This window comes from Spermophilus citellus, assembly GCF_964194105.1.
Source record: "Spermophilus citellus genome assembly, chromosome: 4".
NCBI lineage: Eukaryota > Metazoa > Chordata > Mammalia > Rodentia > Sciuridae > Spermophilus > Spermophilus citellus.
In genome coordinates, this window is record NC_138185.1 from 48,460,075 (window position 1) to 48,486,732 (window position 26,658).

Consider the following 26,658-nt stretch of genomic DNA (forward strand, 5'->3'; position numbering starts at 1 on the left):
TTAGGGCACTGGCTTACAATCTGATGAGCTTGTTCTCTAGTAATATTAAATTTTTTACGTAAGCTAGAAGCATTTTGATGATGTAAGGAATGGGAAGCTAGTGCACAGTCATATGAAGACATCTGTTGACAAAAAGCTACTAACTTATCAATTTTGTCATTACCTGAAACTAGAGGTCCAGGAAGATTAGTATGGGCACGTATGTGTCCTATGAAACATGGGTACTTTCGCATTAGCACTGTCTTTTGTAAATTATGAAATAATTCAAATAACTCCTGTGATGAAGTAAACCCAATAATTGAAGTTTCAATATTTTTGGTAATTCCGACTGTATATAAGCTGTCAGAATAGATATTAATAGGCTCATTTGAAAAGTAATCTAAGGCACAAATCAGAGCTTGAAGCTCTGCTCTTTGGGCAGAAGTATAAGAAGTTTGTATTACCTCTGTGTGAACACAACTGAAAAAGCCTGCCTTACCGGAGTTGGAACCATCCGTGAACACCGATAAAGCTTCCTCTATTGGATAAGCACGTACAATCTTTGGAAAGATAAGTGACGTTAATGATGTAAATTGTACAATCTTATCACGAGGATAATGGCTATCTATCTGCCCAGGAAAATCTGCAAAGGCTATCTGCCATGAGCTAGAAGTTTGAAAAAGCCAATTAGTCTGTTGAACAGAAAATGGAATAATTATAATATCAGGCTCAGATCCAATTAATTGTAAAATCCTAGTTCTACTTTTAATTACTAATTGAGCTATAGAAATCATGAAAAGGAATTAATGTTTTTTGAGGGGAGTGGGATAAATAAATCCACTCAATAACTCCTAATCTTTGCCATATGGCTCCTGTTGGGGTATGCTCAGTTGGAAATATTAATAAATACACTATTTCTTTAGGATCTGTTCTAGTAAGCTGTGCATTTTTAATTGCAATTTCAACTTTTCTTAAGGCTGCCTTAGCTTCCAAGGTTAGTTGACGTGGAGAGGTTGGAGAAGGATTTCCTTGTAATATCTGAAATAAAGGACTTAACTCAGAAGTAGTTAGTTTTAAGGATGGCCTTAGCCAGTTAATATCTCCTAATAGTTTTTGAAAGTCATTAAGGGTATGTAACTCTTTAACTGTTATCTGAAGATTTTGAGGACGGATTGTACGTCCTTGAATTATCTGACCTAGATATTGAAAAGGAGATACCTTTTGAATTTTTTGAGGAGCTATACATAAACCCATTGCTGTAAGTGAAGTCTCTAACTGAGTAAAAATTTCTGAAAGTACCTCTGGATTAGCATGAGCCAATAATATATCATCCATAAAATGAATAATATATGCATCAGGAAAGCTATTTCTTATGGGATCTATTGCCTTATCAACGTATTTTTGGCACAGTATAGGACTATTACGCATTCCCTGAGGAAGTACTTTCCAGCAATATCTTTTAACAGGTTCCTTAAAATTAATTGCTGGGACAGTGAAAGCAAATCTTTCACAATCTTCAGGATGTAACCTTATAGAGAAAAAGCAGTCTTTTAAATCTATTACCATCAAGCTATAATCTAAAGGAATGGCTGTGGGGGAGGGAAGTCCTGGCTGTAATGATCCCATAGGCTGAATTGCATGATTTATCGCCCTTAAATCCTGTAGTAATCTCCAATTTCCTGACTTTTTCTTAATAACAAAAATAGGTGTGTTCCAAGGACTAAGCGTTGGTTCAATATGACCAGCCTGAAGTTGTTCCTCAACTAATCTATGAATTATTTTAAGTTTTTCCCCTGAGATGGGCCACTGAGCAATCCATATAGGCTCCTCTGTGAGCCATGTGATTTTTTCAGCTGTCTTAGGGATCGGGGAAGTACTCAGGGCCCCTAGTAAAAATTTTGGTTTGGAGCATTTACTAATCTTTGTCGTGGAGACTGGTTTGTGAACAGATACTCTTCCTGAAGGGTCTCCTTATCATCTCCAGGAAAATACCTCTGATTAACTTCTTCAACTGACCTTATAGAATTTGGAGTAACTAATAACAATCCCATTTTGGCTAAAATATCTCTTCCCAATAGGTTAGCTGGTAAAGACTCTAACACATAAGGCTTAAATACTCCACTGTTCCCATCGGAATCTTCCCAACGGAGATAGTTGGCACTTTGAGCAGGCTGTGAAACCTGTCCTATTCCCTCTAGGTTAGCTGGTGCTACATGCAAAGGCCAGTTCCTAGGCCAAAACCTACTGGACAATACCGAGATATTAGCCCCTGTGTCTATTATTTCTAGGAAATTTTTATTATTAATTTTAAGTTTTAATAAAGGGCGTTCTTGCCGTACTAACTGGGACCAGTATACTCTGTCCGGCGGTTTAGAAACTGAATCTACCGGCAGGTGCCTTTCTGAGACACAAGGCAATAATATTAATTGAGCAAAAATATCCTTTGGGGTGAGCCTTAGGGCATAATTGGATTTTACAGTAACATATAACTGTCCTTTAAATTCTGAATCTATCACACCAGGTATTACCTTAATGGCTCCCTTTAATTCATTATGTCCCAAAATCAAACCTACAGTATTATCAGGAAGCGGCCCGAAAATCCCAGTAGGGATTTGTTCCGGCCCCGTTTCAGGATTTAATTCAACTGTCTTTGAAGGTCCTAAGAAAACTGTTTGCGATCTCTGTCCTGGTAAAAATCCTGGGCTGTCCCGGTCGGCGCCAGTGATGTCACACTCTGCGACCTCCCTTGGAATTCCCCGTATTGTTGCTTGGCTCCTGCTAGGAGGGAATGATGGCGGCGAGAAGGCGGGCTGATCCGCGCCATCTGAATCCTCCGCATGGGGCTGCGAGTTTAAGTTCACATTTCTAACCTTTGGCTTGGCCCTTAGTGCCTTTGTTTTTAAACAACTTAAGGGAAAGGTAATTAACTTAGCCTCAGGTTGATTCTCCATTTGAATAGACCTAACAGCTCGTTGAATGCCTTTTAAAAGGTCTTCAGGGGGCCACGAACTTTGGCCCATATATTCAAAAAGACAAACTTCTAGGGCCGTCCAAGTTTTCTGTATATTTTCTATGCCTCCAGGTAGTTCATTAGAAAGACAGACTCTCTGTAACTTTCTTTCTAATTTCTCCCAAGTAAGTAAATTTGGAGACTCTTGGTCGCAAAACCAAGGACAATATTCACCTACAATCTTTAAAAATTGTAATAACTGAGTTTTCTTTATTTGTTTTCTTTTCTGATTAATTATACTGTCTAAAATAGTCAGATACATTTCCTTATCCGTAGAAGTTGAATTTCCCATTTTAAGTAATTTAACGTCTCTTTCCTTCAATATCTCCAGGTACTTTTGTGACCCAATTGTCACTTCTTCCTTTATCTTTATTTTTATTCTTTATCTTCCTTTATCTTTATTTTTTTCCTTATCTTTATAGCGCGCTCCCACTCAAACTAACTAATCTAAAATGCCCCACGTTGGGCGCCAATTCTACCACGTGGCCTGCGCAATGGTTTCATTAATGAGGTTCTAGGCATAAAGTTAGTTAGAAGAGATCGAAATAAACACACAGACTCAGTTACCTCATTTCTATTGCTCACCTCTCTGGTTCCCACCTCTAGCCGCCCAGCAGGGCAGCGAGGATTACTCAGGGCTAGCAGGAGAGAGAGAGAGCGAACATGCCTGGGAGTAGCCCTTTATTGGGGAACAAGAGATTCAGGGGAGAATTCCATCCAATGAAGGTTGAGGGGGGGACTGCACTCCAAGGTCAGGGTCAGTGATTGGGTCCCCGGGGTCAGTGGTCAGGCACACCCCCATACGGATGGGCTCTCTCATCAGGAAAGGGTCGGGAAAGCTTCGACAGAGCCAAAGCGCCTCAGGCCCTTAACGGGAGTCACCCAATCACGTGTTAGAATGGCTTCCCACAGGGGGCAATCCGGTTTTGGGGTTCCTTTATCTCGTCCAGCTTAACAGTTTTCTGGCAAAGAGATTCCTCCCTCAACTTTGCAAGTAACTACAGAGCCCAAAGGATTCAAGAAGGACGAGAAGGGGAAGTTAGCAGTTACTATGCACACTTAGTATCCTGAATCAACAAGAAGGCACCATGGCTTCCTTCTAAAAAGATCACCCTGGGGATGGGGGCTGGGGTTGCAGCTCAGCAGTAGAGCACTTGCCTAGCTCACTTAGCACCACATAAAAATAAATAAATAAAATGAAGGCATCGTGTCCTTAAAACTAAAAAAATAAAAATAAAAAAGCTCACCCTTGGGCTGAGATTGTGGCTCAGTGGTAGAGCACTTGCCTAGCATGTGTGAGGCACTGGGTTTGATCCTCAGCACCACATATAACTAAATGAATAAAATAAAGGTCCATATATATTAAAAATATTAAAAAAAAAAAAAAAAAGCTCACCCTGCAAAATCACTGTAGTGCCCCAAGGTGCCATCAAGTGACTGAGGTTCAGAGAGCCTACAGAATATTAATGGCACGGCCTTAGACAATGACAGGACAATTTGAAGGAAAGGAAGCTACTTTTGATCTGTGTCAATTTTGCTAAGAAAAACTAGTCAAAATATTACTCATAATTTCCACTTTATTTACTGTACAGGTTCACATAAAACATATTCTTTCTGCTAGGGTAGGTTTAATGTTACATGGTTAGTTTTCATAATGTAATCCCCTGCCTGAGAGCAACTCAGGACGTCACAGGGCAGGAAGCCTGCTACTGGTCACACCACAGCGGGCAGGTCACGGGGGCATGCTGTGCTGCCAGGTCCTCCAAAGAAAGTCACAAAGGTTTGGATTTGGACATTTTAAATGCATAATACCAGAGGGAACAATAAATGCACAAGGGCTGGTGCATAGACTTTGGTTACAGTGACACCACCACACATGGTCACAATTGTGCAAAAATACTGTGTTCAGATCATTAAATAAAAAAGGAATTCACACAAGCTTATATAAAAATGTTGCCACAAAAAGCAAAGCTTTCCCGTAAGAAATTTGAATTGACTTCAACTGTGAACTAACCCAGATTTGCTAAAGTACAAGTACTGTTACATAAATGATCATTCTATTTTGTTCATAAATAACTACAAGTGTGGAAAGCCTAACTTCTAGGCATCTTGAGACATGCCACTGTACTCATGGGACATTTGAAGAAAGTGAGTTTGCACACTATTGTCTGGGTTCTTCTGATTTTCCTTTTGTCTTCTAGCAGGTTTGTTATTAACATTATAATTACTTTTGTTTGTTTAATGTGAAATATTAAAAACAAAAATTGTTTCTTAACCCAGACACTGATCCCACAATTTGTTTTAATACAAACAAGAGACTCTCTGATCAGCATAGAAAAATGGTACAAACACTATTTTTTTAAAAAAAATGCCTCTTCTTCAGACAGGAGTCAGCTAGGGGACCATGCTGAAAGTTAAACGGTTGCCCTGAAAGGCATCACTTGGTTTTCACTTTAAATGATCAGACCAGTTCTCTTTTTAACAAGTGGACACACACTTCTTGAATAGTGCTGACACAACACACTGGCTGGTATTCAAATGCCTTCCTCCTAGAATTGACTCAGACCCAGAAGACTTGAGCTACAGAACTACTCCCAACACTTTGTTTTCACAAACATCATGTGGTGGGCTGAAGAACACATTAGGTACAACAACAAGAACCAATTCTAACATGGAGTCAAGAAGCACCAACAGGCTCACTCCAAATTTAGTCTTCAGAGATAACCAGTTTTTACTTAAGAACCCCAGATATTTTAAACCAAGAGGGAATCTGCATTGGCGTCTGGAGCCCATTTCCTCCACTGACATCACTGAGCTTTCTGCTTTCCCAGGACACCTCATGCATATAACCACCATGTTGGGTCACAAAGTCTTTGCAGCTGCCTTTTGATGGGCCTTTTCCAACTTGATCTCCCACACTTCCTCTTTTAACCTAGACTGACACAAGCTACTCACCTATCCTCAAACTCTCCTCACTCAGCCCCTGACCTGGTAATATCCATTCACTTCTACTCAATCAACATTTCAGCAGTCGAAGTGAAGGGGCCATCCAAAAATGAGAACACCATTGCAATACAACCTACTATTTTGACAAAACATAGGAAGTTTCATATAACTGTCACTCATGGCAGCAGCACAATTTAGAAAAGACTGTGAGTTATGTCTGGCAACATATGCACCTCAAACAAATCATTTCAGCATAAAATATACAATGAAGATTCAGAAAACAAGACCATTTCTATAGTACATTATCTGCATATAAAGTAACTAGGGATCAAGTTCTCAAATCAAGAGAACATATATATGTTATGTAAGCCAAGCAAGTAGGACAGAGATCTATCAATGAAAAACCAAGTCTCCTCAGACACAGGGTTCTTGCCCAACCAGGCACGAACTTCTGTGTCATGCTGAACCCACCTAATCTATATGTTGAACAGGCGAATCACAAATATTCTCAAGCTCCAACTGGGATCACCCATCCAACCCTGATCAAGATTCACACAATCATGGTAAATAGGGCAGCTCAATGGAAGCTCAACAGCTCAATGTGGGTAAGTATATACATATGAAAATGAAGAAAAGGATGTGACAATTTAAAACACTTTTATGCAAAGGTAAAGAAAGGGATTTCCACCCCAACTAAAGGTGGGTAAAGAAAAATTCTATCTTTCATAGATCTTACATATTTGAGTGTGTGTGTTCAGGCCAAATTATCAAGTCCACCTGGACATTTATCCATATACAAAAAAGTACTTACCAGAGACTTCTTTTCCTCACAATGCAAGTAATGCCAACAAGAGTCCAGCTGCTCTAAAATTTATGCCATGCATATGTGAGCATACAGAACAATACAAAAAGCAAAGAAACTTGTCACTAGCACCGACAAAATAATCACAGAACAGAAATAAACAATTTCTAACGAAATTAAAAACACATTCCTAATAACTACCTGAACTAAACACACACATTTAAATACATCTAGATGCCCAATATACAGAGTATTTGCAAAGCATCTCTTAGAACAATTGGATATAGGACTACAGTCCAAGAAAAAAGACAAAAACATGTGGCAACATCAAACATGGGATCTGTAAATATCAGGGATAAGATTCTGAAGTTCTTCTTAAAGAAAACTCTGGGGATACTGACAAGCATGAAATATACTTTGGTTGTCATAACCACACGAACAGGAGGAGCCTCCAATTTGACCATTTCACAGTAACACAGAAGTAGTGAGCTTGAACAATACACACAGACTGGCTCATATGCAACAAAATGAAGCCATTAAATGGGCATCCCATAAAGATCACTTGGCCCTAAGACAAAACTAAAGGAGTTAGCTGCATGCCACAAAGACAAACATTTCATTTTAAGTCTCCATCTCCTTCCCCGTCCCCTTGGATGGACTTTTTGATACGAAGTAACATGGTGGTCAGCCACTGATCCAGGCGTGATATTGAGTCAAACTCCTTCACCTATTTTAAGGAAAGAGGAACAGAGATTATTCCATGGAAATACATTCAATCACATTTCAGCAGTCGAAATGTGTATACACACATTGAGTATACATTCAAAGTGCAAAACAATGAAATAAATACTGGATGTAGTATACAATTCTTTAAAAAAACAGTGTTTTGAACAAAGCACTGTTCAAATATTTTATAACAACCACCAACACTCTTCATTAGAAATTATTCATTCTAGTTTATAACTTTCCTCATTAAAAGTTTTTTTTTCATTATCCTGAGACTATTTTTTTTTTTTAAGAGAGAATGAGAGAGGAGAGAGAGAGAGAGAGAGAGAGAGAGAGAATTTTTAATATTTATTTTTTTTTAGTTCTCGGCAGACACAACATCTTTGTTGGTATGTGGTGCTGAGGATCGAACCCGGGCCGCACGCATGCGAGGCGAGCGCGCTACCGCTTGAGCCACATCCCCAGCCCCTTGAGACTATTTTTTAAAAAAAATTTTATTTTTTAGGACTGGGGTTGTGGCTCAGTGGTAAAGCGCTTGCCTAGCACTCGTGAAGCACGGGTTTGATCCTCAGTACCAAATAAAAATAAATAAATAAAATAAAGGTATTGTGTCCATCTAGAACTAAAAAAGTATTTAAAAAATAATAAATAAAATATTTATTTTTTAGTTGAAGGTGGACACACTATCTTTATTTCATTTTTATGTGGTGCTGAGGATCGAACCCACTGCCTCATGTGTGTTAGGCAAGTACTCTACCACTATGCCAAAGCCCCAGTCCCACCCTGAGATTATTTTGATGGTACTAGTGACAAGTTCCTGTGCTTTTATATTGCTCTGTATGCAAACACACACAAACGGCAAAAATTATAACTGGAGGAGTACACTCAATGTGATGGAAGAAACTGTATGTAGCATAACAATTAGAAAAAACATGGAAAAGTTTAATGTTCATAGAATAACATAACGCAGAGATAGGAGGTGTGGAAGCAGAATTCCTTTAATGCATTTCAATGCATTACCAAAGAATAAAATAACAGGATGAGATTAGTTTGGGAGGAAAATTTAAATAGGAAAATATTCCTTTTCCCTATAACTTCAGGGATATGATGAACATATAAACAGAGGACATTAAGAAATCCACTTGATTCTAAACATAAGACAGCAAAAGATGGGAGAACAGGAAGAAGACAATCATAAAAAACAAAACATGCCAGGCACAGTGGCACATGACTGTAATCCCAGTGACTCAGCAAACTGGAGCAGGAGGATCACAAGTTCAAAGCCAGCCTCAGCAACTTTGCAAGGCTCAAAACAACTTCATGGGACCCTGTCTCAAAAAATAAAAAATAAAAATAAAATAAAAAATAAAGGCTGGGGATGTGGCTCAATGGTAAATCACTCTTGGGTTCAATCTCCAGTACTAAAACAAAACAAAAAAAACCAAAAAACTATATTTGTGTTATTTTATACCACAAATATAAAAACCCAGTATTTGGTTTTTATATTTTCAACTGTACTTTAACTAAATTTACTTTATACTTACTTATAGATGAGATAATTTTCAAAAATAAACATTAAAATAGCCATATAACAGTATGGGACATTAGCCCCTGATGTAGCCTCAGAGCTATATTAGTTATGAGCATAAGTCAAACAGGACTAAATACTATTGGAATTTCAGCATGGTGCTTGGTTAAAAGACTGTAGGCTGTCTGACTTGTGAAATATATAACACATTACTTGGAAAACACAAATGGAGGTATGGAACTAAAATCACATTTAAATAAAAGTCTAGAACTCACACAATGAAAAAGTTTCTTAACATAAACCTTCAAAAAATATATCATATTCCAAAGGTAAAACTTACTGCTTCAGTGTAAGCTTCACTGTTCTGTTCTTCATGAGCTTCTAGAAGTTTCTGGAGTCATTAAAAAAAAAAATGAAGAAATTAGGTTGGCTAAGGCCAAAAATGTCCCATTTGTAAATGGATACTTCAACCCAGAAATAGCCGTGGTATCATACTGATGTTGCCAAGCATCTTAAAAAGTTGAAGAAATTTAAGTATAAGAATTATCCAAATTAGGGGTCTAGCTTTTATATTAAAATTTTCACATTGTTTGTTTCAGAACACAGCACTCACATCGTTGAACCTCATGACATCTGAATACCTGTTATGAAAAAGCAGGACAATACCAGGCCCCCTTAGCAGATTTATTAACTAAAATTTCATTTTAAAGCCAGTCCCACTTACGGTGTTGCAAAGTTGTTGTTGTTTTTTTTTTTCCTGTAAAGTTCTGTTATTACTTACTTTCAATAATTTACATTCTCTTGAATCAGTAAATGCTGGAAACATTTCCTCATATTTCTCAAGGGCAAGCTGAGGGAGGAAAGACCACTCATCAGTGTCAGACTTGCTAAACTAGGAAACAAGATTTCAATTTTCTATGTACTTCAGTAAGATTTATCTACAATCCCATTTAAATGTTTAATAAGTTAATCCCAACATCAGAATCAACACAGAAACCTATTTATTTTTGAATTTTCAATTTTAATTGAGAATAAATTTCTAAACTTTTTTTTTTTTTAAATTAGGCTGCTGTGAAGACATTATGGTCAAAATATAATTCTCAAAAGGTCACAGCCAGGTGTGTGTTCATCCATTCATGGGAGAACACTGTATAAACACCAAATAAACCACATTTAGATTACTGCTTGAGGTTGAAGGACTCTAGAATATTTTTCTCTCAGTGGCTTTTTTTTTTTTTTTTTTTTTTAAAGAGAGAGTGAAAGAGGGGAGACAGAGAGAGAATTTCTAATATTCACTTTCTAGTTCTCGGCGGACACATCTTTGTTGGTATGTGGTGCGAGGATCGAATCCGGGCTGCATGCATGCCAGGCGAGCACGCTACCACTTGAGCCACATCCCCAGCCCCTCTCAGTGGCTTTAATTCTGCTCTTCAGTGAACACCAAGGCTGCCTGGGTCCTTGCCTTTGTCTTCACTTTGTATTTCTACTTTTTCCAATTTGCATTCCACCTCCATTTCTAAGTTTTCTTTCTTTCTTTTTTTTTTCTTAAAAGAACATTATTCTACTTTAATTGTCTCCCTCTTAGTTCCCTAATTCTTTTCAAAAGCAAAATTACTTAAGGAAAATTTTAAGTACTGTTTTGGTAGCTGTTAACCATAAAATTTTTATTATTATTTTTTGGTACAGGGGATTCAACCCAGGGATGCTTAACCACTGAGCCACATCCCCAGCCCTTTTTAAATATTTCATTTAGAGACAAGGTCTCACTGAGTTGCTTAGAGCCTAAGTTGCTGAGAGGCTGGCTGGCTTTGAACTTTTAATAATCTTCCTGCCTCAGCCTTGTGAGCTGTTGGAATTACAGGTAGGCGCTACTGCACCTAGCCCAAAATTATTATTTTTAATTTGCCCAGTTTAATCTTGCTACTACTAATACCCACATGAAATGACATCAAGAACAACAGAGTACCTGTTCTCAAGGATAAACCATATCAGAAAAAGACTCCTTACCTTGGCATTCAACTCATCTACTATAAAGTGACAGAGAGCTGCTTTAAAGAAGTAATCTTTTGCACTGTACTTCAACAGAGGATTATCCATAGTATTTGCCCCAACCTAGGCACAGAAAATAAGGTTAGATTTAAAAGTTTTACCTTCTTATACTAAACAAAATAATTCTGTTCATCCATCTATCACTTTTTAGAAAATATTTGTGCATTTTATGTTAGTTTAGCCATGGAATACATTCTTTTTTTTTTTTTTTTAAAGAGAGAGTGAGAGAGGAGAGAGTGAGAGAGATTTTTTTTTTTAATATTTATTTTTTAGTTTTCGGCGGACACAACATCTTTGTTGGTATGTGGTGCTGAGGATCGAACCCGGGCCGCACGCATGCCAGGCGAGCGCGCTACCGCTTGAGCCACCTCCCCAGCCCGGAATACATTCTTTTAACCCAATGTCAAACAATAAAACATTTTATTAGACAAGTGCCATCCTGTGAAAAAAAAAAAAAAAAGACTCAGAAGATGACTTCTGCTTCCAGGAAGATGAAGATATATTTTCTCTTATTCTTCCCACTAAGCACAACTAAAAGTGAAAGACCCCAGCCCCATAACCTAAGGCTTGATTATGAAAAGTAGAAAGTATGAAGTAAACAGGTGAGCTCACCACATGACCTGTTAGAAAGGGCACCCTGCCCACATCACAGGACATGCTTGAGCAAACTGGGATCATAAGCGGGAACAGGGAGGAAACAAAATGTAAACCTATGAGATTAATGAGTTTTTCGGGAACCTATAGTGAAAAACAAGTTTATCATAGTGAAAAACAAGTTTATCATAGTGAAAAACAAGTTTATCATAGTGAAAAACAAGTTTACCCTTTAAGTGACGTGTATGCTGGATTCAAAAACACCTGTTATTGTGCTAGGTGGAAAACAACTCCTTTTTCCCTATAAAAGATCTGTACCCCAAAGCCCGGTGTGCCAGTTCACCGAAGCTTCGGCTGAGGTTTTGCTGTGCACCCGCAGGCGCCTGTGTTTAATAAATTTGCCTCTTGCTTTTGCAGCCAGTGTGACGCTAGTTCTCTTTTGGACGGGGGATTTGAGGGTCTGGGGGTCTTTCAAAAGCAATGGTCATTTTATATAAAACAAATATCTCTGAAAGGTAAACAGAAGACAGCACATCAGCTAGGACCCTTGAGATTAAAGGGAAACACATCAATGGGTCTTCTGGGTTTTTTATTTCCTGATATTTCAAATATGGAACTGAGAACCCAGAAACGCCTATAGGTGCAGACCAAAAAAAAAAAAGACAGACAAACGCCTGCTTCCTCTAGACAAAGGACTAGGAAAGGTTCAAAAGACAATATTTAGACAATAAGCACTCTCTTACAGCCACGCACCACAGAAATGTTATGGCCCCATCCCTACTTATATCACCAAAGGTTGAAGAGGGAGCGTAAATGTCCATTCCTGTATGACTGTATGGAATAGCCCCTAATCCTGCCAGGGTGGTTTGTGAGGCCAAACAGAGAATAGAGATTTCATTCCCACCTTCCACCTCCCACAGAAGCAAAGAAAACCACATGGGAAGACTGCAGTCCACCTGCACCCCGCAGGATCAGGGTGCCCTCCAACTGCCACTGGTGAAGAGGGGTCAGAAGAGGTTTAGTGGAGGGAAAAGACTCCCATTATCATCAAAAAGGCACAACCTCAGTATGGTGCTATTGGAGACCAAGTATTGAATGAGGAATGCTAACAACCTCTGCCCAGGAGGAATGAGGGTCTCCATTCATATATTAATGGAGGCCTCCTGGGGGGCCTAAACTTTTACCTCCACCAACATTACCCCAACCTTCTGCAGTCAGAGGAGTGTCAATGAAGGCAAGCGTTTTTTTTTTTTTTTTTTTTTTTTTAAAGAGAGTGAGAGAGAGAGAGAGAGAGAGAGAGAGAGAGAGAGAGAGAGAGAAAGAGAGAATTGTTTAATATTTATTTATTTTTTAGTTCTCAGCGGACACAACATCTTTGTTTGTATGTGGTGCTGAGGATCGAACCGGGCCGCACGCACGCATGCCAGGCTAGCGCACTACCGCTTGAGCCACATCCCCAACCCGAAGGCAAGCTTAGTGCGGCCCGGTTCGATCCTCGGCACCACATACAAAGATGTTGTGTCTGCCGATAAATAAAAAAAAAAAATATTAAAAAAAAATTCTCTCTCTCTTCCCCTCTCTCACTCTATCTTTAAAAAAAAAAAAGAGAAAGTTTAAATAAGATTGAGTGTTCTGACATAATATGAAAATTGCTGGGCTGGGGCTGGGGCTGGGGATCAGTGGTAGAGCGCTCGTCTAGCACGTCTGTGAAGCACTGGGTTCAATCCTCAGCACCACATAAAAATAAATAAATAATTAAAGTCATGTCCATTTATGACTAAAAAATATTAATAAAAAAAATCAAAAATGTTAGAATTATCTAACAAAAAGTTTTGGGGCTGGGATTGTGGCTCAGCAGTAGAGCACTCGCCTAGCACAGGCCGGAACTGGGTCTGATTCTCAGCACCACATAAAAATAAAGGCATTGTGTTGTGTCCATCTACACCTAAAAATAAATATATATTTTAAAAAAATAAATAAATAAAATAAAGATTAAAAAAAACAAGAATTATCTAACAAAAGTTTTAAAGAAGCCCTCACAAAAATACTTCAACAAGCAATTACAAAAACTGGTGAAAATTTAAAAAGCAATGACAAGACAAAGTAAAGTCATAAGAAAAAAAAAAGATAATATTAAAAAAAGCATGGGAATTTTAGAACTGATAAACTCATATATAAAAACTGTGTGGGTTCAACAGCAGGTTGAATGGATAAAGGAAAAGAATCAGTAAACGGGAAGACAGAATAGAAATTACTCAACAACAGAGACCAAACAACAGTCATAAGACAGAATGGGGGAAAAAAAAAGCAGAGTATCATGGCCCTATGGGACTAAAACAGGGTCTAACATTTGTGTTACCTGAGTCTTGGAAGGGGAGGAGAAAGATAAAAGGGCTAAAAAGTATCTTAAGAAATAATCACTGAAAACTTCTCAAATGTGGCATGAAATGTATATCTACATATTCAGGTTTAAAACGAAATAAGATAAAACCAAAGAGATCCTTCCCACATCACATAATAATTAACTTCTAAAACCTGAAGACAAAAGAAAAAAAATCTGAAAACAGCTTGAGAAAAACATCTACCTAAAATGGGAAAAAAGCCATTTGACAGCAGGTTTTTTGTCAGAAACTAAGGAGGCTACAAATTGCATATTTTCCAAACTCAAAGAGAAGAACTATCAACCCAGAATTATATACTCAGAGAAAATATATTTCAAGATTGAAGGGAAAAATCAAGATAATCCCAGAAGAAAAATTAAGATAATTTGTTGCCAGCTGATGTACCTTAAAATAATGGCAAAGGTTTGTTTTCTCAATAGAAAGGAAACAATGAAAGAAGGAATCTTAGAACAAGGGGAAGGAAGAAAAAACACAGGAAACAAAAATGTAAGTAAATATAATAGCTTTCCTTCTTGAGTTTTCTAAATTATGTTTTATAGTTGAAGCAACAATTCTTTTTTTTTATAGAGAGAGAGGGGGGAGAGAGAGAGAGAGAGAGAGAGAGAGAGAGAGAGAGAGAGAGAGGGAGGGAGGGAGGGAGGGAGGGAGGGAATTTTTTTAATATTTATTTTTTAGTTTTTTCGGCGGACACAACATCTTTGTTTGTATGTGGTGCTGAGGATCGAACCCGGGCCGCACACATGCCAGGCGAGCGTGCTACCGCTTGAGCCACATCCCCAGCCCAAGCAACAATTCTTTTACTGAAAGATGTGGTTCTAAATATATGCACAGAAAATTCATAAGCCATATATATTGAAGGGGGAGAGCAGAAGAACATAAAATGAGGTAAGATTTCTGTATTTCACTGAAACTGATAAGACTGTGACAATTTATGTAAATATAATATAATACAGCAACCACTAAAAAGGCTTTTCCAAGAAATATATTCAAAAACACTATAGAAAACACCACCACCAACAACAACTCCACTCTAACCCACAAGAAGGCAGGAAAAAGAGAATAAAAACAAAAGGAACAAACAAAATCCCCTGGGGGGGGGAACCCCAAAACCAAAATCCCCTAGGACAAATAGAAAGGAAAACATAAAATGGAAGAATTAAGACCTGATATAACAACAATTATATTAAATGTGTATAATCTAAATACACAAACTTAAAGAGAGAAATTAGCAGAGCAGATTTAAAAATATGACCCAAATATAAGGAACTCAAAAAATTAACATTGATTATAATGACATAGGTTGAAAAAAGGGTAGAAAAAGTTCCGTAAACATTAATTCAGAGAAAAAAGAGGACAGAAGTTAGATAAAGTACATTTTACAACAAAGAAAATTACCAGACAGAAAAAAATCATATAGCAATAAAAGGGTCAATTTTCTTTTTTTCTTTTTTTTTAAGAGAGAGTGGGGGAGAGGGCTGGGGATGTGGCTCAAGCGGTAGCATGCTCGCCTGGCAATGCGTGCGACCCGGGTTTGATCCTCAGCACCACATACAAACGAAGATGTTGTGTCCGCTGAAAACTAGAAAATAAATATTAAAAATTCTCTCTCTCTCTCTTTAAAAAAAAATTAAAAAAAAAAACAAAGCAAAAAAAAAAGAGTGGGGGGGGGAGAGAGGGAGAGAGAGGGAGAGGGAGAGAGAGAATTTTTTTTTTTTTAAAGAGAGAGGGAGAATTTTTTAAAAATATTTATTTATTTTTTTTTTTTAGTTTTTTCGGCGGACAGAACATCTTTGTTTGTATGTGGTGCTGAGGATCGAACCCGGGCCGCACACATGCCAGGCGAGCGCGCTACTGCTTGAGCCACATCCCCAGCCCGAGAGAATTTTTTTAATATTTATTTTTTAGTTCTTGGCGGACACCTTTGTATGTGGTGCTGAGGATCAAACCCGGGCGCACGCATGCCAGGTGATCGAGCTACTGCTTGAGCCACATCCCCAGCCCAAAAGGGTCAATTTTCAAAGAACAAAATATGCAACACAAAGACTACAGAACAAAAGATAAATTCACAATGATAGCTGGAGACTTCAACCCCCCCCCCCCCCATTCTCAATAATAGGGAGAACTGATATAGTGAGGGACCCCCGTGAAAAACAGAATTCCATAGGATTAAGTGGTTAAAACCTCTCAGGGGAAATGAGAGAATCAAACTAGCTCTCAGCCTTATATGGTTAACAAACACACTAGTAACTTAGAAATTAAATAAAGTGAGCTGGGTGCAGTGGCACAAGCCTGTAATCCCAGCGGCTTGGGAGGCTAACTCAGGAGGACTGTGAGTTCAAAGCCAGCCTCAGCAACAGTGAGGAGCTTAGCAACTTAGTGAGACCCTGTCTCTAAATAAAAAACAAAATAGGGGCTGGGGGATGTGGCTCAGTGATTGAGTGGCCTTGAGTTCAATCTCTAATACCAAAAAAAGAAAAAAAAAACAATAATCTCCAAGGCTATGAATTAAGATAATTTACCTGGAGACTGGAAGCTAAAAAGTCACCTCAGCTATTTAGACTTTTTTTTTTCCTTTTTTAAAAAAAGAGGAGAGGGAGAGAGAGAGAGAATTTTTTTTTTTTAATATTTTTTTAGTTTTTCGGCGGACACAACATCTTTGTACATGGTGCTGAGGATCGAACCCGGGCCTCACGCATGCCAGGCGAGCACGCTACCACTTGAGCCACATCCCCAGCCCCAGCTATTTAGACTTATACAGCCATCAGAAATACTTTAAAAAGGGTCAGAATCAGACAAAGTCATTAACATCAAACCCAGGGAGAAAGAAAAACAAACAGCCTGCTCTGTTCTACAAATAATACTGAGTACTTTACCAAGTGATAAGGAACAAATGTATGTGTAGACTAGTCATTTAAGTTACCTTTACCTTATAATACTCAGTCTCTTGTGTGGAGACTTAAGGTAGTAAAAAAGCATGCAACACATGAAGAAGAATAATGAAGAGTGCAGGCACAACTGAAGTACCAACTTTAAATGTGATGATATCAAGAGACCAAGTTCCTGTTAACCCAGTAGATGCCATAAAAGCTGCACACATTATCCTTTGCTTGAGCCAACCTAATAGTCTGCCCAATGTTGTTTTCCTTTTGGCTGCAGCAGAAACCTCCAATAAGAAGGCTTGTTCTTGTGACACTGCCTTTGCCTGATTCTTCTGGTAGAGAACACAAGAACCCACCAGGTCAGGGACAGAACTAGACAGAAAATCAGCATGTATCCAGAGTTCAAGGATACTCATCAACCAACAAGATCTGACCAATAGTGAGAATAGACTGCCCAGCAATAGTACACCAAAAACACATGGCCAAGACAGACCACACTCTTGAGCCCAGAAACAACCCATAATACATAAAAATGAAAACCACTAAAATGTGTTCTCCAGTCACATGAATCAAACTACAAATCAACAAGAGAAAAGACTAAAGGAAGATCTCCAACATTTGGAAATTAAATAAATGATCCATGAGTTAATGAAATCCCAAAGGAAATAAGTAAAAAAAAAAAAAAAAAAAAGAGTCGGAGTAAAAAATACAATAATGAATCAATCATGAGACACGTTCAAAGCAGTGTTGAAAAGGTATTTGAAATCAGTAAAATGCATACACGACAAAGAGGAGAATCTGGAAACTAAGCATCCACTGAAATGTTCAGGAAAAAATAAACAAAAGAGCAAGATAAATCCAAAGAAAGTATCAGAAAATAATGAAGACAGAAATCAATACATGAAAACAAAACAACAGAGAAAAATCACCAAATTCTACCAAATGTTTAAATAATAATATCAATCCTTTACAAACTCAAAAACAGAGAACACTAACTTATTCTGACATCAGAATTCCGTTGATTCCCAAACAAAGACATCACAAATAAAGAAAAACTAAAGATCAATATCCTTTATGAATATCCTCAATAAAATATTAACAAACTAATTCTTGTAGCTCACGAAAACAATTGCTTACCATGGCTACACAGTAAAGAACTAATGTTGCCCAAAGAGAAGACTGACATGTGCTTGTAGCTCCTGTGACATTACCTCTAAGCTCTGGAAATGTTTTGCTAAAAATAGTGTCACTGTTAACCTGAGAGATTGAAATAATGTGGTTCAGGCCAACCTAAAAACTCAGGATACCAGATTCAGGTAAACCTCCTTGGTTGACAACAGCCTAAGTGCATTTCTCCCACATCGCTGTTGGGAAAAGTAAGGGCTATCTACACAACTCCACTGGGAAAAGTCAACTAGAACTGCTATATCTGGAGCTCTCTGGAAACATCCCATGAGATTCTCCTTTAGCAGATTTTAACCTGTATCATTCTGCTGTGATAAACCATAACTGTGATTATAATAGCTTTCAGTGATTTCTTCTTTTTTTTTTAATTTTTAAGTTGTAGATGAACACAATGTCTTTATTTATTTATTTTTATGTGGTGCCCAGGATCGTACCCAGTGCCTCATATGTGCTAGGCAAGCACTTTACCACTGAGCCACAACCCCAGCCCCGCTTTCAGTGATTTCTGAGGCCCTTTAGCAAATTACTGAATTTGAGGGTATTCTTGGGGACACTGAAAAACTTTGCTAAGGAGGATTTGTCCAAGGAATGTGAGTTTGGGTCAACACATGAAAATTACTGTCATATGCCTTATTAATGAAATGAAGGACAAAAGCTGTTGCTTGTCTCAATAAATGCATAAAAGTATTTAAAAAATATAACATCCTTTAATGAGAAAAAAAAAGGAAGCGGAACAAACTAGGAATAGAAGAGAACTTCCTCAACATGATAAACATCAATTTTTAAAAACCCACATTTAACATCATACCTAATGCTGAAAAACTGAAAACTTTTCCTCTAAGATAAGGAATAAGACAAGAATGACTGCCCTAGTCATTTCTATTAAATATTGCATTGGAGATTACAACCAAGGCAGTTGACAAGAAAATGAAATAAAAGGCTTTCAGATTAGGGAGAAAAAGTAAAACATCTGAAGATGAAATGGTCTTATACATAGAAAATACTAAGAGATCCACAGAAACATCTATTGGTGCTGACAAGTCCAGCAAGGCTGCAGGATCCAAGAATGATATGCAAAAATCAATTATATTTCTATACGTTCTACAAAGGAAATTAAGAATGCCATTCCTTTGCAATAGCATCAAAAATATACTTAGGAATATATTTAACTAAGGAAGTGCAAAACTTACACGCTGAAAACTATAAAATATTTTTGAACAAAATTAAAGATCTAATTAAATGGAAAGATGTTCTGTATGGGCAGATTCTTAAGACTTAATAGTCAAAATGACAATACACTGTGAGGGTTAATTTTTTGTTAACTTGAATACACTACCAGGCACCCAGATATTGGTTAAACTTTATTCTAATATATCAGTGAAGGTGTTTAGATAGGATTAACATTTGAATCAGTACAATGAGTAAGAGAGATTTACCTATTGAAGGCCTGAAAAGAATAAAATCTAATGAGTAAAGGATAATTCATTTTCAATGCCTGACTGCCCGAGAGCAGAGACATTAGTATCATGTATCTGGACTCAGATTTGGACTGGAACTTCTACTATCTGCTTTCCTGGGTCTTCAGCCTCCTGACTACATCTTAGACTTTTCAGCTTCCATCATCATGTGAATCAATTCCTTCAAATTTTCTCTTCTCGGGCTGGGGTTGTGGCTCAGAGTGCTTGTCTAGCATGTGTGAGGCACTGGGTTTGATTCTCAGCACCACATTAAAAAATAAATTAAATAGAGGTATTGTGTTCATCTATAACTATAAATATTAAAAAAGTCATCTCTCTCTCCCTTCTTTTTCCTCCATGCATATGTATGTGTACAATAGCATAACAATCTTGAGAAAGAACAACAAAATTATAGAACTGACAGTTCCTGATTTCAAAACTTCCTCTAAAGATACAGTAATCAAAATGAGGTGATACTGGTATAATGGTATACAGATCCCAGAAATAAACTCATAGACTGCTGAAATAACAAAGATGAGAGTTGTAGGACCATTCAATAGCAAAGTCTATTCAACAAATGGTGCTGGTGAGCTGGAATTCCACGTGCAAAGGAATGAAGTGAGATGCTTACCTAATATGCATATAAATAAATTAACTAAGAATGGATCAAAAACTTAAACCTAAGTGCTGAAACTATAAAACTTTTACAACAAATCACAGGGCAAAACTTCATACCACTTAATCTGGCAATAATAATCTGACACCAAAATCACAGACAACAAAGGAAAAAAACAGACATATTAGACTTTATGAATACTAAAAATGTTTGTGCATCAAAAGATGACTAATTGAGTAAAAATGAAACCCACAGAATGGGAGAAAACATTTGCAAATCACATATCTGATAAGGCATTAATATCCAGAATACATAAAGAACTCCTAAAACTCATTACCATATCAATCCAATCAGAAACTGAAAAAGGACTTATCCAAAGAGTGAAAATCAACCTACTCAATGAGAGAAAATATTTGTGAATTATATTATCTAATAGGAGTCAATACCCAGAATATACAGAGCTCAAAAAAAGACAACCCAATGAAAAAGTGGGTAAAGGACTTGGCTAGATATTTCTACAAATATAACAAGGTTCAATAAGCATGCAAAAAAGATGTTCAACATCACTAATCATTAGGGAAATGCAAAACAAAACCATAAGGAGACACACTCATTAGGAGAGCTATTGAAAAAAACAAGCACTGGTGATGGTACATCAAAACTGGAATCCTTGTGTTAAGACTGGTGGTAATGTAAAATGGTGCAGCCACTGTTTGAGTTTCCCTAAAGGCTTACCATATAGCCCAGCAATTGTAATTCCATCCCTAGGTATATAACCAAGAGAACTAAAAACATACCCCAGAAAAACTAACTACAAATGTTCATAGTAATATTCTTCTTCTTTTTTCTTTTTTTGTGGTACTAAGGATTGAATCCAGAGCCTAGCCCATGCCAGGAAAGTGTTCTACCATTGAGTCATATTTCTAGCCCCATGGCAGTATTTTTTTTAACAGCCCCAAAGTGGAAACATGGACATATTCCAAATGTTCATCAACTGATGAGTAAACAAACTATAGAGTATCACTTTCTATGATAATGATGAAATATTGACATAGGTTACAACATGGATGAATCTTGAAAATAATATGCCAGGAATCAGTCACAAAAGAACACATGTTGTGAATTCCATGTATATTAAAGGGCAAATCCATAGAGACAGAAAGTACATCATATTTTCCTGGGACTGGGAAGAGACTGGAATAAGGTACTGGGCTGATTTTGGGATTCTAGATTTAAACAGTTTGTAATGGTGATAAAACTTGGGAATATACTAAAAATGAATGAATTTTACTTATTTATATATGTGAATGATCTAAGTAAAAAGAAAAAGGAAATATAAAATTTAATTAAAAAAATGATCATGAATGGCTTATACTGAAGAGACATGAGTATTCTCACCTGCTCATAGATCTCGATGGCTTTCTGGTACTGTTCAAGTTGTGCAGCATATGCTGCCACCTTCAGCAGACACTTGTTAGCTGAGCTGAAATCAACAACCAGAGCAGAGTAAATAACAGTCCAAAGGAAAAATAAAAGATGTGCATGTTTCAACCCTGGTATACTTGCATTTGGTACAAAGACACTAACATAGTATAATGATGATTTATCTTTTTTTCACACATAATAAAACCCATATAATATTAAAAAAAAACCACTTGCCTGTTAGATTCTTCTCCCTTGTAATAATCTGCAGATTGTTCATAATGTGCAATAGCCTGAAAATACATATATTTTACTCACATTTATAAATTAACTCAGAGAGTTGCATTTTACACTACATCTCCCCCCCCCCCGCCCCCCATAAATCAATCTATTCCAGTGGTAAACCTTTCACAATTCAGCCAACTTTATTTAGGGATTGCACACCTCTGTAGGGCTCCTGGCAGAAGAATGCTTTCTATCCATCAAAATCTTTCCTTCCGCCATAGCAAACCAACTTTTCTAGCCTCCACTGCAGACAGAGGTGGCCATGTGACTAGTTCTCTCCAATAAAATAGAAACAGACATGCTGTGGCCACTTTCAAGCTCAAGCCATATATCTTACTTTTTCTGAATCCTTCTCCAGGTCTTTTCCACTTCCCATAAGTTAGAATGGCAATCACCAATTCCAGAATGACACTAAAGTCAGACTTCCTATATTGATATTGGAGTGATATTGAAGAAGGCAGAACTCTGCTTCCTAAATATTCTTTTTTTTTTTTTAAAGAGAGAGTGAGAGAGGAGAGTGAGAGAGAATTTCTTTTCTTTTTTTTTTTTTAAAGAGAGAGTGAGAGAGAGAATTTTTAATATTTATTTTTTAGTTCTCGGCGGACACAACATCTTTGTTTGTATGTGGTGCTGAGGATCAAACCCAGGCCGCACGCATGCCAGGCGAGCGCGCTACCGCTTGAGCCACATCCCCAGCCCCCTAAATATTCTTAAAGGGAGAAAACATTCCATCCCTAATGTGCCCATCACTGCCAAACCCATAATAGCTACACCGGATTGCTATTTTGGAAAAATATGAAATTCCATTATACTTTAAGTCTACAGATATTATTGTAGCACAGATTACTCTAATGCCATAAAAGTCTTTTTTTTGGGGGGAAGGGGTACTGGGAATTGGACTCAGGGATATTCTACCACTAAGCCACATCTCCAGCCCTTTTTATTTATTTACTTTTAAATTTTTGAGATAAGGTTTTGCTAACTTGTAAAGAATCTGTGGTCCTTGTATTTTAGTCTCCTTAGTCACATGAGTCATCTTGAACAACAGTGTGCCTTCAATCTAAAACGTGTGACACTCAATTAACCATCAAGTAGAAAGGAAACAGAGATTCCAAGCCAGAAATCTAGAAGCTCTTATAATATTGTGGCAGAAGATTAAGAAAATTAAGCAATAAGACAGTTCAGAAGGTAAAACAGGTGTCTATCAGAGCCTGAAACTCTATGCAAAGTCACTGGAAAGAGATACATTATGATGTATGTTGCTGTTTTCAGCAAAGTTTTAGATGTATAAATCCTGGAAAAAGCAATGACTTCTACATCTCAAATGGCAAGAGGTAAGTATGTACAAGGCTTTAAATCAGGAACCTAGCAACCTTTTTCTGTAATAGATCAGATAATAAATATCTTGGGGTTTGTGAACCAAACAACCTCTGCTGCAACGATTCAGCTCTCCTGTGGCAGCATGACCAGGAACAACATATACATAAGATGTGTGTCTGTGTTCTAAGGAATCTTTATTCATGGACAATGAAATTTCTAATTCACATTATTTTTATGTGTCACAAATGCTTTTCTCCCAATGATTAAAAAACATAAAAATCATTCTTAACTGTGGGCATATAGAGCACAAGTGGTACATTTGCAGATCCCTGTCTTAAATGACAAAGGTTTCCCATTAAGCCTAAAACAGGGAGCAAGCAGCATACAAAAATCAGATTAAAGGTGTTGCCTTCCCCAAAACTGTATTCATTATTTTGATGGCGTCAAGGCAGCTCTTCATGGGTTAAGAAACAGGCATAGGAATAATAAAACAACAAATAAAACAACAGGCTAGGGAATTATGTTAGAATTCCACTTTGGAATAGGGAGCTGACAAGAAGCAAATAGAACTGGCCCATAAAGTCCACAGGCTTCTGCCTTCCTGCAGGAGGTAGTGTCCAAGAGCAGAGCAACTCTGAAGTAATGGGAGGTATCTGTATACTATCCTAGTATCTGTATTATGGAGCATTCACCTTGAATAATTTTCAATAATTATGTTTGAGTCTACTGTTTCTGTCATTAACTATGCTAATTAATATGCTCCTGAACAGATTTTTCTCAGTGTTATGTATAATAAGAATAACTAGATACAACGTAAGTGGTTAGATATGCTGGGCTATTGGACTATGATTGAAAGTAAGGAGTAGAAAGTATTAAGATGGAAAGTTCTTCATAAAATACTAAGTTTTAAAACAGTTATCAAGCTGGACATGTTGGTGCATGCCTGTAATTCCAGTGACTGGGAAGGCTGAGACAGAAAGATCTCAAGTTCAAAGCCAGCCTCAACAGTGGCAAGGCACTAAGCAGCTCAGTGAGACCCTGTCTCTGAATAAAATGCAAAACAGGGCTGGGGATGCGGTTCTGTGGCTGAGTGCCCCTGAGTTCAATTCCTGGTAACTATCCTCCCCCACAAAAATCCGCCACAGTTAATTGGGGAGTGATAATGTCCAAATTATATTGTTATATTGCGTTCATGTATGAATATGTAATAACAAATCCCATCATTATGTACCAATGCACCAATAAAATATGTGGGGAAAAAAAACCCTACAGTTATCAAAGAACAGATACACTGTGATCTTCTTCTTCTTCTTTTTTTTTTGAGAGAGAGAAAATTTTTTAATATTTATTTTTTAGTTTTTTTGGCGGATACAACGTCTTTGTTTGTATGTGGTGCTGAGGATCGAACCTGGGCCACATGCATGCCAGGCGAGCGTGCTACCGCTTGAGTCACATCCCCAGCCCCACTGTGATCTTCTTTTTGCAAGTGTACACTCATACAGAAGTGTCTGGAAGAATATATTCCTTTGGAACACAAGTAGACACAAGTGGGATTATCTGGTTGAATATACATCTTCTTCCACTGCAATGTAAGCTCTGTGAGAACAGGTACTGGGGCTATTGCTCAATATTATATCCCTGAGCTTACTATAATGCCTAGCACATGACAGGTGTTCAATGAATAGATGGTAAGGGAATAAATGCAAATGACATAACAAATAAAGGTGCCTATTAAACTACTGCCAATATTTTGATTAATATGAAGTACCAGAAGAAGTTTTTTTTTTTTTTTTTTAAAGAGAGAGTGAGAGAGAATTTTTTAAAATATTTATTTTTTAGTATTTGGTGGACACAACATCTTTGTTTGTATGTGGTGCTGAGGATCGAACCCGGGCTGCACGCATGCATGCCAGGCGAGCGTGCTACCACTTGAGCCACATTCCCAGCCCAGAAGTTTTTCAATAAATATGATTAGTAAAACAAAAACCATCTTGGGCTGGAGGTGAAGCTCAATGGTAAGAGTGTGTGCTTAATTAGCATGCACAAAAGTCCTTTCCCACCCCTCAAGAAAGTCTTTTTAATTGTCTTCATTCTCTGAATTCAGAGTTTAGCATCATTTCCCATTGAAATAAATTAAATCATGAAAAACATAATCAAGTCTTTCTACAAAGAAATACTCTTCCTGGGACAGAGAGGAGAGCTATTTGTCTTCCTAGTTCTTATCAGAAATCAATGATAAGGGTTGAGCTGAGCCGTATGGAATAGCTGCATGGTGGTGGTGGTGGTGGTGGCAGGGGGGCAGTTCCAGGGGGAAATGTACAAATGTTGGGAATTTGATTTAACTTAATATTATTAAGTAATGAGAATGGCTGGTACAGCAAAATGTTAGCGCTGTAAACTACAACTACATATATTAGTAAAAGAAGACTTTTTTTAAATAATGCTAATTAAACTAATTATCAAATTCATAATTTTGACAGAGATTAGACTTGAAAGGAAAACATGCATATGCACTGCTTCCACAGAAAAGTTTGAAAGAGGTAACTGTATATAATCTTTGGATATTTACATTTAGTGTGGAACTTTAACATGTATTAAAGTTTACCAGGCACAAATAGATTCTTAAATACTAGAAATCAGTTGTACCTGATAATTTCACGCTTAAGAGTCCACTGTGTGGGTGAATAGCCTTAAGGAGCTATTCTTTCAGAACAAATACTGTCAAACAAGACCTACCATGAACCTGCTGTGTGCTCAGAAGCTGAAAACAGAAATGAGTCATAGTTCCTCTGGATCATTTAAGAGATCACCTAAAGGAAGACTTATTTATTATGTGGTTCAGTGTTTTACTTTATCAAGTTGAGACAACTGAGTTTATGAAATTTCAAACTTCACTCTCCAATAGCTAAAACTGTGAATGAATCAGTGGACGGACACTGGAAAGAATTAAAAGAGAATAAATTCATTTGTAAAAATTTCATATAAGTTACATTAGGGTAATTCATTTTAACAGGACAGGACATATCAGTAAAGAGGGTGCCACCTACTGGTCAATCCTCAGAGTGGCAGGGACACTGGTATAGGTTTTCAGAAGCTGCCAGCACTAATCAGGTTTTTAATTTTTTAATTTATTTTTTAAAGAGGAAAAGAGTATGCCATGGATCATTGTATTCACCCTTAATTTTATGAAGACCATATAGTGAAGTGAGTGTCAGACCATGCTCTGGTGGCAGAAATGGCATAATGCCAATGTCCTGGTCTACTAGAGTACTTAAACAAGGAAGTACCCTGCACATTGCCTGACCTCGAAAGACTACTCAACCTCAATAAAGATACTATGCCCATCCCAGACTCTGACCAAAGAAAGACCCTAGCCATACCAGACATGTCTCTTTCCTGACTCATCATTAATCCCACACCAGGGAACAACTAAGAGCTTGGGTCCAGGCTCCATCACC

At 37.5% G+C, this 26,658-nt stretch overlaps 1 protein-coding gene across 4 annotated transcripts in view; it reads right to left on the reverse strand.

Annotated features, from left to right (window-relative positions):
* Positions 1 to 5,354: 5,354 nt before the first annotated feature.
* Positions 5,355 to 26,658, reverse strand: part of NAPB (NSF attachment protein beta) — a 48,079-nt gene continuing 26,775 nt past the window's right edge. For 3 of the 4 annotated variants that reach the window (XM_081293165.1, XM_081293168.1, XM_081293167.1), the window contains 6 exons: positions 21,833 to 21,888; positions 21,572 to 21,656; positions 10,999 to 11,103; positions 9,773 to 9,841; positions 9,332 to 9,382; positions 5,355 to 7,464 (listed from right to left, as the gene is read on the reverse strand). In XM_081293165.1, coding sequence (XP_081149291.1) covers positions 7,354 to 7,464; positions 9,332 to 9,382; positions 9,773 to 9,841; positions 10,999 to 11,103; positions 21,572 to 21,656; positions 21,833 to 21,888 — 477 coding nt within the window. In that variant the 3' untranslated portion in view covers positions 5,355 to 7,353. The remainder of the gene's footprint in view (positions 7,465 to 9,331; positions 9,383 to 9,772; positions 9,842 to 10,998; positions 11,104 to 21,571; positions 21,657 to 21,832; positions 21,889 to 26,658) is intronic. The other variant, XM_081293166.1, reaches the window with a different exon arrangement.